Consider the following 13,436-nt stretch of genomic DNA (forward strand, 5'->3'; position numbering starts at 1 on the left):
TTTGGGTAGTGGATGGGTGGATACTGACTCAACTGACGCCAGAGCATGACCAACTATATCAATTAATCTATTGTGCGTGAAACCACTGTAATCACTAAGTACAAAAATTGGTTTTATTTTTAAACTCATTTTTATTTGAATATCAACTTTACCCTATCATTCATTTTAAAAACAAATTCTGCATCAGATTGTAGACATTTTTGAGCAATATTTAAAAATCAAATTAGCCAGGATTATTTTAAGTAGATAAATGTGTAGTCTATTGTTACTAATCCCCTTTCACCCCTTTTTAATCCCCAGGTTAAAAGAAGTATAATAGTAATCATCTTAATGGGAGGGGTCCGGGGGAACAGACTATTATAAGTAGGTTGACATCTGTTCAGTCACCTAGGGAAAGCTGATCACGGACGCCACTGGTCAAATGCACTGCCATCTCTCCACTGATAGGGTATTTTACTTCAAGTGGTTTCTTTGCTCAGGTGTTGAACTGGTAGGTTCTCAAGTTCTCCAGGCTGACCAACTTAGATGAAATCATCTGGGGCTAATTATCAATAAAAGTTTGCTTATCCCAAGGTAGACTGTGGAGAAGGAGAATTGAGCCATTCAAACCTATTTTCATGGATAACAGGCAATAGCTTTTTATTTTCCATTGTCTTTGAAAATATATGTTACCTGATTTCAAATACAGACTCTGCTTTATTGCTACAAGTGTGGGCTAGATGGTCTACTTGAGACTAGCACAGCACTTGTATAGAGATCTGATCTGAATCACTACGCACTGAGCTGGGGCAGATAAAATTAGATCATCATCTTAACTTGCTTGGCCCACCGTTTTTCCCCATCAACTACCTACCTATCAAATGAAACCTTATTTTAGTTAAGTTTTTTGCCTATCATTGGCCTGGTTTTTGGGTAAACAGTTCTAGATATCTAAACGTACATAATTTTCACTGTATGCAAACAATGTTAGTACACAAAGCCTTTTGCTTTGTAGATTACTGTCCTTTCCACCCTAGAGACTGACAGTGATAGCGATGTGGCTCACTTTGAACATCTTTGTACTTGAATTCATGAGAGCAGGGCATTTAGTCCTTCTGATACCACCTGGCTTTCAGATCAACCTCTGGGACTCCCAGGGTTGATGAAGGGATTGAATGTGTTAGTTTGAAGGCTAGTTTTGAGTCTAGGTATCCACTTACCTCCCTTTCCAACCTTCCTGTTCTGACAAGTAACTATATAAATGAGATCTCTTGGTTGTTAATGGAACATCCAGGTGAGGTACAAATGATTTCACACCGACTGAAATCGGTTATGTACTTGCAGGGCTGTGAGTTGAATGGCATCTCAGTTCACTGTGGAAACTTCCAAAATGTGGCGCTTAGAGGTGGCGGCTGTTAAGAGGTTGGTCTCTGTCCCACACAAAAAAAAAACTCTTTATGGGGGGAGGGTGCAGAATAACATTCTACAAAAAGCTTGGTACAACCATGCATTCTCTGCATGATGTTTTCAGACCCCTGAAGAGTTGCAGTTCTAGCTCTCTTTGCCTTTTATTCACATCCATCCATCCACTTCCACACACCCACTCTCTTTCCTAATACTTTATTCTATATACTGCACCAGACCTACATTAGGTGCTGGGGATATAGCCATGAACTGTGAATTGCACTTTCTCTCCGAATACCTAATAAGCACAGCAAATTTTTGGAGTAAAAGAAAAGGTAAGCCCTTTCAATGCTAAGGTGCTGAAGATAGATTGTAGTCTGGTAAAGCAAAAGCCCACCCCCATCCTCAGTTGCTTTCCAGTGGTTGCTTAAGGTTGCCCTTCATTCTGCAGTATCCTCTAGCCTAAAAGCTGTTTCTGAGAAATGAGAAACCAGTTCACTGGGCCTACGCTTTCCTATTGCCCCACTGTGGTGTAACACAGTAAGGTCAACAATTCTGGGAGAGGTTCTCACTTAATCCTTAACTCAGAAGCTCCTGGGAACTAGAGGAGTGAGCTCTTCTCATATTTCTCTGATAGACATTCTTAGTTACTTATCACACCTTTTCAATAATCTAGCTATGTTGGAGTTATGTCTTACACGTGTCTTACATATCAGTATGTCATAAAAACAACTCAATATGAAGGAAAGCTTTCATTCTAATTCCCCGATGCAAGCTGTGCTACATAAGCTTGCACTTCGTTTCTGACCTAATGATTTATCAAATCCAACTACAAAGGACAGCATCAAGGTTTTAATTTATAAAACTTTTGAGGTTTTTTCTCTTTGGTATGAGACCTATCTAGCCACCATCAGCCCCATACCATGGCAGATCTTGCTCATTTTCCCAGTCCTCCATGCAGATTCCTGTGCCTTAAGTGATGTGCACTTGTAACTACAAATGATGTATTGCCTAACGTGTTCAACTGCTCCGCCCAAACAACCGTTTCTCCCAGAAACTTAACATGCTTCATTTTCCTAGAAGCATCATCCAGTGGCCAAAGTTCAAAACATTAACAGGCGTAGGACACGTTCTATTAACAGTTTAAAGGCGAATTTCAAGAATTTTGGAGGCTTCAGAAGTATCAATTACATGTTAGACAAAAGTTCATGTTATCAATTAGAAAGGATAAAGATTTGAAATGAGTTAAAACTTGAACCTTGTTAAAAATTCTTAGCTATTTGGCACTGGACAATTCTCTAACCCCCAACTAGCTAATGTCCACCAGCCATGCTACCTCCCAGGATGGTTGTGTGAACATTTGGCACAGTATCTTCCCTTTCCAGTTGGAAATGAACCGACTACCTTAAAAATGAATGTAAGCTCCCCGAGCATCAGTGACTTAATCACATTACTGCTGCTGTGGGCAGTAATGCACAAGCACAACTTTGTTTCAAAAGTAAATTAAAAAGCTTAAAAATCTAGGTATGTAAGGAGTACAGAGGACACGTTTGTAGGTTCTAATAATGAGAAAAAGAAGTACTGGGAGGGTAGACATCAATGTCTTTATTCCCTCAATGGTAAGAATGTAGGCTCATGCTCATCAGCTTGGCTGAGTGAAGAGCTACGCTCTAGCTTCCTTCAGAGCCAAAGGCAGTGCTGGTAATATTTCTGATAAATCAGTTATATCTATTTCGGGGCACTCCCCCTTCTCAGTTCTCCCCTGCCCCACCACATTAATATAAGCCATTTGTAGAAAAAGAATGCCAGTTCTCCAGGTAACGAAAATGTCATACAGATATTGTAAAGAGAATATTTAGCTTCTAGTCTGATCAAGAGTTAGAACATGCACTTTGACTTTTCCGAATAATTCATGCCCATCAAGTTTATTCCCTTGCCTTTGTGGGGGCTTCATGGAATTATTGATAGGTTTTCTAACCACCAGGAGAAACCAGACAATTGTGATCCACAAAGGTCAAGTTTCCAAATATTGGAAGTTTGCGAAGTGATGCCAAAATGTCAATCAAGTAACTTGAGACAGGCTAATGAGAAGTTTCAGGTAAACAGGATCTAATTTAACAGCAGAAACATTTTTAATAAAAAGTTCCACTGTTCAAGAATATTGTGCTTTTTTCTGTCTCAATCCATGAGTTCAGGCCCCTCAGTCAAACTCCAAGAGCCCATTGTAACCCAGGTCTTGGGGGCAGCTCTCAGGAGGGTCTGCTCTCCAAACTCCAATCATTTAACTATGGGTTAAATAAGCTTTGAGGTATAAGAGGAGAAGCCCAACCATTCCAATTCAGTTTCATGAAAATAATACTAATGTTCCAAACTGATTTACCAGCAATTTTTGATTAGAAAACCTTAAGATCAAATAATTAAAATCTTACTGTCCTCTAACTTCTGTTCAATCTATAGCCACTGAACTACAAATGAAATACTCTGACCCTAGACTCAATTTTATCACTAGCTTTTTACATTACTCGTCTATTAAGTACAGGTGGAGAGAATTAGCTGCCATTTGCTTTATAGAAATGAACATTATGTACAAACTTCTTGAAACTCCCACAATTGAGAATTAGGAAACAGAACCAGAAGATGATTATGATAATTGGGATATTTCAATGTATATCTACAAAGCCAATCTCTTGCTATCTTCACCCCTAAACAGTTCATTTTTATCTTCCCTCCTCCCTCTTATATGTAAGTAAAAGCTTTCCCTTTCATTGGGTTGAAAGATCAGAAATAGGTAGCCAACCCTACCACAGTAAGTTCAGGACAGTCAAATGTTGACCCGAGGATACAATACCCTGCCTCTGATAAATTGAACAAAATGAATAAATTAAAAATGCCTGCCCTCACAAACAGTTCCATTAAGATGAGAATTTACTGTTTGGAAGGTCCACAGTTCACCAGGGAGAAAATAAAGGAAAAATTCTTATTATCAAAACCTACATCCCTGATATTTAAGTCCTCATGTTTTATTTTCTGTAAAGCACATTCTTGGGATTATCATTTTCTACAGTTTAAATAGCAGCACCTAAGCCATCAGGAACTTCCTTGCACTTCTTCAAACAAAAAATAGAGACACAGTGGTTAAGGACAACGTTTATTGCTACCAGAGGCTTTTCTCATCAGTACATGGTTGATTCTGACTGCAATACCTTATTCAGACCATACAAGGAGCTCAGGATCCAAAAGTCATTAAGGGAAATATAGGTAGGCTCAAGAGACAGAATAATTTTTTGTCAAGAAAATCCTAATAGCTTATTAACATAAAACTAGGGTACTGAATTCAGTAATTACATGTTATAGACCCAAATCATAGAGCTGCCAACATCTAGACAGTCTCTCACTGATAACAGAGCTGAGCAGTTACCCCTCAAAAAAATTTTTTAAAAATCAAATTTTAGTTGTTACATGGTTCTTTGGTGAGCACCTGGATAATATTAACTTTATCACAAATGGTTTAAACAAATGTCAAAATGCTTTCAACAAATCTAAGAGTGTCCTAATTACATGCCACTTTTAAACTTCAGTTTAAGATAAAAACCATTTTGTTTCCAAACTCTAGATCTTGAAATGAAACAAAAAATGTGGTAATGTGAGTCCTTTTTCTATTACCACATTTGATTCAAATGGGGCAATTCTGAAGTACCCTTTTCAGATTAATTTGAATCATTAAGGATTAATACATGGCTGTTGAACTGAAATAATTTATTCACAAATTGCTAAATAATTTTGAGAGTTTCCTAGTCAGTGGAAATCAGGCTATAGATCAACATGCATTAAATTCATTAAGTATTCAACGAAGAAGCAAGCAAAAACAAGAAGAAAATTAAGTCAGGACATTGGGGATAGAGTTTGCTAGCTATGAATTTTGGAACTTTAAAAAAACCACTGACTGAATTTTTGACATAGGGGCAATCTACATTTTGGCAGAGAAAAAAAAGGGTGAAACTGACAAATACTACAAAGAAATTTCTTACTTTAAAAAATGTTTGGATCTTTTGAATTTTATACTTTTTCTGGTCTTTAAGTGCTTAAATAATATTTAATTCTAATTAGACATACAAGTAAATGGTTTGTTTTTTTTTTCTGGCTCACTTCAAATCAGCCTGATAAAGGTATGTACCTGTAGATAGCCTTCCCTAGTTTGCCACATTCTCAACCCGAGTAGTCTACCTCAGTTTGCACTTAAAGGTAACACCTGAAGCTACATGACAGACACAGGCTGCAAAGGTGGACACGGGGAATCATGTCCCTCTTGCCTTGATAAATCGGTGCCACACACAGAACCCACATTTTCTGAAGCATTATCTTCGTTATAGAGCCGTTTGATTCCATCATAGAAGTCATCCACTTCCATTTCCTCTACTTTGCGTTTAGCAGAGGTATGCTTGCACCCACCGGCAGCTGGGAGATGATGACAGAAGGCTGCTGTACCTCTGACTGGCACTTCTGGTTTGCTGTTGTCCTTGGAGAAATCTGGGCCTGGGACAGAGGAGGGATGTAATCTGAACACTCCTTTGTCACAGGTCACCAGGGTGTGCTTGAGGGGACGGTAGACATAAACGGAATTTAGAGGCAGGGAAGACTGCAGAGTAGAAAGGTGATGTGCCACAAGCTCCCGACAGTGGATCAACTGGGAGCTATCCATCTGAGCCAGGGGGAAAAAAGTTGATAATTTAATTAATATAGGCTGCTCTGTTGTCTTTGCTGGCCACTTTTCCTCCCTATGCCCTTTGCAACCCCAGGTTTCTTTTCTCACCCAATTACCTTCTACCTCAAACTCATTTAATCCTCCAGCCTACCTACCCATCACCCATCATCTTAGGAATTATGGCCAAATCTGTATTTCTAATATAAATCTCTTTAGAACTTAAATTCTGTATGTGTAATTGTATGCTGAACATCTTCATGAAAGCAGAAACTATTCTCTTGTTCTATGCTATATATCCAACATTTGCTTTAATTAGTTCAGTCTATTCCCTCTGCATAGGACTTTCACCCCACATTCTTTGCCTCTTATAATCTCTTCAGTGAAGACCAAAGGTACAGATAAACACGAAATTCATTAAGAATTTTACTTTTTAAGAATTATTATTTATGCCTACAGCACCTGGTCTTCCTAGGTGGCCTCCCATCCAAGTACTAATCAGGCCTGACCCCGCTTAGCTTCCGAGATCAGACATCAGGCTTGTTCAGGGTGGCATGGCCATAGACCATGGACCATGGCTCCACTGGGGCGCGAACCCAAGACCTACTGCGTGTAAAGCAGACATGCTAACTGCTACACTATGGAACAACGTCCTTCATTAAGAATTTAAGGAAGAAACCAAAGGCAAGCAAAATTTTAAATAAGGGATGGGGAAGGCTGTCTGGCCTTTAGAATAATTTAAGTATTTGTTTTTAAAACAGTAAATGAGAACTTTTGATAAGACATATTTTTGTAGAAAATAGCAGGCCTGACAACACTAGGAAGAATGTTTAACGTGGAAGTTAGACTAATTCCTTCCTATCCTTTAGGACAGTTCAGGTATCTATCCTTTCTGAAGCCGCCCTTGACTCCTCCCAGCCTTATACATACCCAAAGTCCAGGGTCATATGTTTCTATATCAACCTGTCATCAAACTGAACCACACTCTATTAGAATAATGATTGTAACCATTTAGCTTTTCCATTATAGATCACAAGATCCCAAGAGGTAGGCATTAAATCATATTCATTTTTATGCCATAAGTTTCTAGCATAATGATTACACATGGAAGGCCTTTAAAATCTTACCTTGGTAAAAGAGTCTAAGTAGTCTCTCTGCTCTCCTCTCCCTATAATTATAGCTGCCATTAAAATAATCTTACTCTAACAACATATTTCTCCCCTATTCAAATTTCTTTAGTGGTACCACAATGCCTACTAGCAATAAGCTAACCTCTTTAACTTGATAATAAGGCTCTCCACAATCTGACTCGACCTTTGTTTCTAGCCATATTTCCTAGCACATCCCGATTTGTGCTCTACATTCTTGCCAAAGGGGCCTGCTCACTATTCTGTATAAATCTTGCCCTTTCTTACTTTACCCTTGCTCACCCTGTTTCTACTTACTGAAATTGTATTACCTATTCCTTTCAGGTCTGGCTAACTGCCACCACAGTCCAGAAAGCCTATCTTGACTATCACTTTCTATTCTTGAGTACTTCATAAGCATTTTTGGATATTTCTTAATAAAGTCTTATTCATACCTATATAACCTGTAGCACACAGCATAACTATCTGCAATACCACAGAGAAAATAAATGAAAATAACATGCTCTTCACATTTTGTCACAAAATTAGTTTTAGCTCTAAATATATTAATTACTTGTTACCAGGAAAACAGTGGAACAAAAGCACACTGAAGAGGGATGGGGCTTCAAAGTTCTTTAAGGTGATTGATACCCTAAGCCAGTACTTCTAGAAGCCTACAAAAGAGAGGTAATAGACAGAAATTGGGAAGTGAAAAGAAAGGTGGTATTTTAGGCCACTGAAGTCTACTAAAATTATTTCTAAAAAGTACCTAGTTTAATGAAGTGTTCTTTAGCAAATGAATGATACTTGGTGGCCTAGAAAAGTAAAAATACCACAAATATTCTAATGCCTTGGTCATCAGGCATAATACCACAGCAGAATCCTGAAAAAAAAAAAAAGACATGTATTTCATGTAAAAGACTATTTATGTCACTATAATCTTTCTCTCTGGAAAAAAAAATATGTATATATTTTAGAGATGAGAACTAGCAGAAAATGATAAAAGCCAGAAAGACATTGGAGATTAAACACTGAAAGTTTATAACACAGACACCAAAACAGGTTATTGATGGGAAGCAAGATATAAGTAGTAAGTTCAGATGGACCCAGGTTCACTGGACAATATGAAGCCCTGAAAAAACCTACCATAGTAGTCTGACATTAGACACTTTCAAGAAGAACTATGAGACCCTAGTGAGGAGGGTTTGCTTCTTTAACTCCCTACTCTACTTTTAAACTACACCACAGCAGGGAATATCTACTTCGACTACTGCCTGGCTAGTGACCAAGGAGACCACTACACTAATTTAGGTAGAGTTAACATCCTAGGATTATCAAGGTGGGCCACATCAGTCAAAGAGGAAGACATGAGTACAGTCTCAGAAGTAGAGCAAGTAGGGGTAGGGGTAAGAAGAGAAAAAGGTGGTGACCAACAGGTAGCACCACAGCTAATAGGGGTAGGGAGTGGGAGGAACAAAGAGGGACAAGAGGAAGCTTGCCTTTGAAACCAAGGAGCACTCACTATACTTTGAAGTCCAGAGGGAACATTGGCAGAGCTAGTGATAGTGGCCCCCTTGCAGCATGTCTGTGATGGACCAACCACTGGCAATCCTCTCAAACCAGAACACTGGGAAACATGTCAGAACTAATTCTGGCATGTCGGACCAATCTGACACAAGATTTCCTATACCAGTATCAGAAATCCAGAAGGAATATCTGATATTACTATGGCCTTGTCACAGGTCAAATTACAAAGATATCAGACCTGGTGTTCCTACCTAAACATGGGTGAACTTAACAAGACAGAACTGAGTCTTGAAGAATCAGAAGTCACCAGGTTTGGGCCACAGGGTTGGCCACCAGTCCAAAGTCCAAGTTGGTTTTAGAGAACTGCTAAGACCAAATCCCCAAATCTCGGAAGTTTTGTGACCTTACTTGTTTTTAACTATTTCTCCCACTATAACCTAAATACTACATGGGGCAGATCACTGTAATCTCAGTGCCTAAATCATAGATTTCTCAATAAATGTTTATGGAATACAACTATTTATATATTACAAAATAGAATACTGGTCTTCAAACTATGTTCAAACAGCTGACGGAAAGGAAGAGGCCATGCTGACTAGGACTATGTACTCAATAGCTCTCTGCCCCAAACACAGTTCCTAAGTAATACTTGTCTACTTTGTATTCTGGGATTATGTGTGTACAAGATTTTGTTGGGGTTGAAGGAAGGGTTTCAGTTCTAAAAGAAACTGTGAAAACCACTGGACTAGAATTTTTAAGATTTGTGTGGTATGGAAAAGGCACTGGTTCTTTTTTGTCTTCTTTACTACTAAGTAGTCCTATGTGTTTCTGAGAAAGTCCCAAGTTCCCTGAGCTGTAGGTATAAAATAAAGGAGTTGAATGAAATTATTTCTAAGATTCCTTCAAACTCCAAGTTTATAATACTTCTTCAGTAATAGGGGAAACAAGTTTCAGTAAACTTTCTTCTTCTAGCACCAGAAGATTTATGAATGAGACGAAGCAGATTCTCAAAGCCCTCAAAGATACAAAACACACATGCCATTTACAACATTTTATTATTTATACTTCCCAGTCTGTCCTTTTTATGTGATAATAGTACCTTCATATAGCAAATTTCTGTATACTAGCTTAGAAATAGGCACAGGGACAAAGTCAGGAGGCATTTAGAGAGATATCATCTGTTCCAACGAAAAAAAAAGAAAGCCATAATGTAGGAGGTTTTCTATTAATGTTCCTTGCCCCACACTTCCACGGTCTAATGTAATGTAATGATTAATATCAACTTCATTTTCCAACACTCTAGGTAGGCAAAATAAATTTGGTGGTTTATGATACTTTCTAAAAATTCTCACTAAATAGCAACTATCTCATAGGATTTATTTTCATTACAGCATTTATTATTTTGATAATTTATCTGAATTATTTCAATCTAAGATACACTATTAAAAGAAAATATCTCCCTTGTAAAGGAGAAACAGCTTGTGTTACACTAACGTCCTATGTTCTAGGGATGTAGAACGAGGTGAGCCATGTTAAAAACAATGGAACAGAACACACAGAAGAGGGATGGTGCTCTAATATGTTGCTATGATCATTATCCTTTTTATAAAAAGACTTTCAACCCTACTTTGCTCACAAAGTAGAGCTTGAAATTCTCAGAGCTGAGAGATAGTATTAAGTAAAGGTACTTCTTATATGTCTGCTAACTTTCATAGCTTACATCTGTAAGATCATTAATTATATCTACTAAACATCAAATTCAAGTATTAGTCTGTTTTTCTTTTCTAGTGTTCTTTTATAAGTTTTATAAATCCAATAACTGCAACTCTGTTAATATTGGTTCTTTTTATATTACAAAATGTTTTGAAGCTCAGAATTTAGGCCTCTTCTGTAAAATCCAATTAAACAAATCAGAAAAACTACTGCCAGATGAGAATAAATGGAGACATATACAGGGAAAGTTAAGTTCATAAATTTCTTATGGATTCAGTTGGCAGAGGAGTATAGTTTGCAGCAGATTTAAACTTGAGCTCTTTTTGATGAAATGAATAGAAACAATAAGAATTCTCTCAACGTAGTTGCGAACATATAGCATCATTACTAACTTTCCATTATATTTTATATATACAGTTGACAAAAATTCAAGTGACCCATAACATTTTACACCAATATGCAAATAACAGTTATGGACTAATCTCAAGCAACTAAAGGAACTACCAGGACAAAACCTTCAGAAAGATAACTTCTACTTGCCAAATTCCAATACATATACTTCACTTTCTACCCAATACTAAATTATCTGCTTGTCCAAAAAGCAATTTCTTGCAATTTATGTTTTGATCTGTTTTTATAAAATGAAGTACAGAAGTACTACTACAATGCAACCTACAAATATAGCTAGAAAGGTTCTTCATATAAAACTAAAGGAGAATATATTATGGAAAATCGTATTAATTTTTCAAGATTCTTAAAGATTTTAACTAATCTAGAAGGGTTGAAAAGAATCAAGAAAATACTACCTAAGCTTTATAAGAGAAAAAAAAAGACTAGACCATAAATTTAAAGTATGTATTACTTTACTCTTGTCTACTCAAAAACAGTTTGCCATTACAAGATTAGAAACGTCTCTTAATTTTATAACCATCTGGTAACCCTATGTATCTCAAAAAGATATATTTAAAATGAACACTAATTAGACTGACACCTACCTGTGCTTTCTGAAGCAATTCAATTGTAAGAGGAAGCCAATCAGGAATGAGTTTCTCCATTTCCAAACTAACCATGGCCAGAGCAAGCATGGATCCTTTGAATTGCAGAAGTTCGTTACAGGCCATACAATGAAGTAGCTGCTTGGTTAGGAGTGCCAAATGTTGAGATGGGCTCAGTTTGGGCAAATTGAAAAGTAACTGAGGCCTAATTGACACTGTAATGGCATGGAACTGGAAAAAAAAAGTCAAGATCATTCTGGTTTTATTTAAATGTCTAGGTAAATTATATTCAGAAATTGATGTAACCTCAGGTATTACTCAATTTTTAAGTTTGCAATTTTAGCTTCAGTGACTTGACATATATCTTAATTCCTAATTTTCCCTTGGCTAACTGCAATAATTTCCCTTTTCCTAAAAATCAGAACAAAACAAATAAGCAGGCAATCTACTTTTCAAGTTACTGAAATAGCACTACATAGTCAAATAAGAAACTAAAACACTTTAGGTATATTTACAATGTGAAGAAAATCCAATGGTGTGGCTGTGTGAAGGTCCCAATTCAACTTATCCAGAATAATTCTCTCCATCCTCAGAATTTCAGATGAAGAACATCCACAGAAACTGTCTCTTGCCAACACCTTCAGTATTGGAATTCTCTATCCATAGCAAAGGGGAATGGGACAGGGATGACAGAAAAAAATAAACTCATTACCAATTTTTGTTTTGGTAAACAAAATCAAGTTAATAAATGGAGAGAAACTTTCAAAAAAGAGACATAACTAATCTTTAAAGGAAAATATTTACCTCGTCTTCCTCAACAGTCTTGGCAGCTAGGAAAAAACAGCTGATTGCAATACAACTCAAGTATTTTGGGTGGGCCTAAAATTTTGAAGAGGGAAAAAAAGCAACTTCAATGATCCTTCAAAAAGTTGAGTTTATTTTTAAAAAACTAAATATGCAGATGAGACAAGTACTCTTACATTCGATGGAATTAATCTGATTCCCACCCATTGCTAAGATCAGAGCTAACTTTTAACTTTGCAACCCTAGCCATATGATATTCTATGAAAATACTAAGATCATTCCATTGCTGGAAGTTCAACCAATGCTAGTTAGCCAAAGTCCATTTCTATCCAGCAGAGAAGAGCTTGATTTTAGAAGACAATTTTCAATAAATAAAATCCCCCAAATAAAAAATAAACATTTGTGTGTGTGTATTTTTTATACTAGTTTTATTCTCTTTACCTATCATATCAGTAAGATTAACATAGTAGGTGCTAGGAGGAATTAAACAAAGAATATAAAAAGAAGGCTATTAATGTATTTCAAACACTTTAAAAATTTATAGGATGATAGATGAGTAAAAATTTTCTAATTAGTTAAGTGTCCACACACAAAAAATTACATATTCAAGTTCCATGGTAAGAACAAAATGCTCCTAAATATACGCAGAGTTAGTGAAGAAAAAAGTTCTGGAGTTTGACACTCACAGGATGGTCTGAATTTGCCTGTTTTTCTTGTCTATAGTAAGGCTGGCCCACTTTCTACCTTATCAATAGATTAAAGGTTTGCCAATCCAGCATCAGAATCCAGTCTTAAATAATCAGAACAATTTAGTCCAATTATATTGCATGACGCAAGAGTAAGTTATATAACAAAAAGAAAACCTGTTTCAGCATGTATTTTATACTTAATGTTACATTCATTCCCATAAAACCAGGGAAGCCTCTTGATGACCAGAATACAGCCTTGATTAATTACCTTATTTAATAAACATGCCAATGACCAATACAGGTGGCATACTGTCTAGGAATCTTAAAATCCTCTGCCTGTATGAGATAATAAAAGCTAGTTCAATACTATCAATATTTTAAAAAATTAATACTAATAAAAATATTACAGTATAGAAAATACTTCTATAAATACTGTCATGTCTATTACGCCTTCTTTTTACAGATGAGAAAATAGTCTCCGAGGTTAAGGGACACCACA

At 36.7% G+C, this 13,436-nt stretch overlaps 2 protein-coding genes and 1 pseudogene across 3 annotated transcripts in view; 1 reads left to right on the forward strand and 2 right to left on the reverse strand.

The window, feature by feature from the left end:
• SEPTIN11 (septin 11) overlaps positions 1-13,436 on the forward strand; it is a 119,839-nt gene that overhangs the window by 84,202 nt on the left and 22,201 nt on the right. The window lies entirely within an intron of this gene.
• Positions 4,516-13,436, reverse strand: part of CCNI (cyclin I) — a 28,029-nt gene continuing 19,108 nt past the window's right edge. For both annotated transcript variants that reach the window (XM_039845519.1, XM_039845518.1), the window contains 4 exons: positions 12,249-12,323; positions 11,960-12,100; positions 11,445-11,675; positions 4,516-6,082 (listed from right to left, as the gene is read on the reverse strand). In XM_039845519.1, coding sequence (XP_039701453.1) covers positions 5,639-6,082; positions 11,445-11,675; positions 11,960-12,100; positions 12,249-12,323 — 891 coding nt within the window. In that variant the 3' untranslated portion in view covers positions 4,516-5,638. The remainder of the gene's footprint in view (positions 6,083-11,444; positions 11,676-11,959; positions 12,101-12,248; positions 12,324-13,436) is intronic.
• LOC120588598 (uncharacterized) lies at positions 6,533-6,648 on the reverse strand (annotated as a pseudogene).

Source organism: Pteropus medius, unplaced genomic scaffold (assembly GCF_902729225.1).
Source record: "Pteropus medius unplaced genomic scaffold, Ma_sr-lr_union100, whole genome shotgun sequence".
Lineage (NCBI taxonomy): Eukaryota > Metazoa > Chordata > Mammalia > Chiroptera > Pteropodidae > Pteropus > Pteropus medius.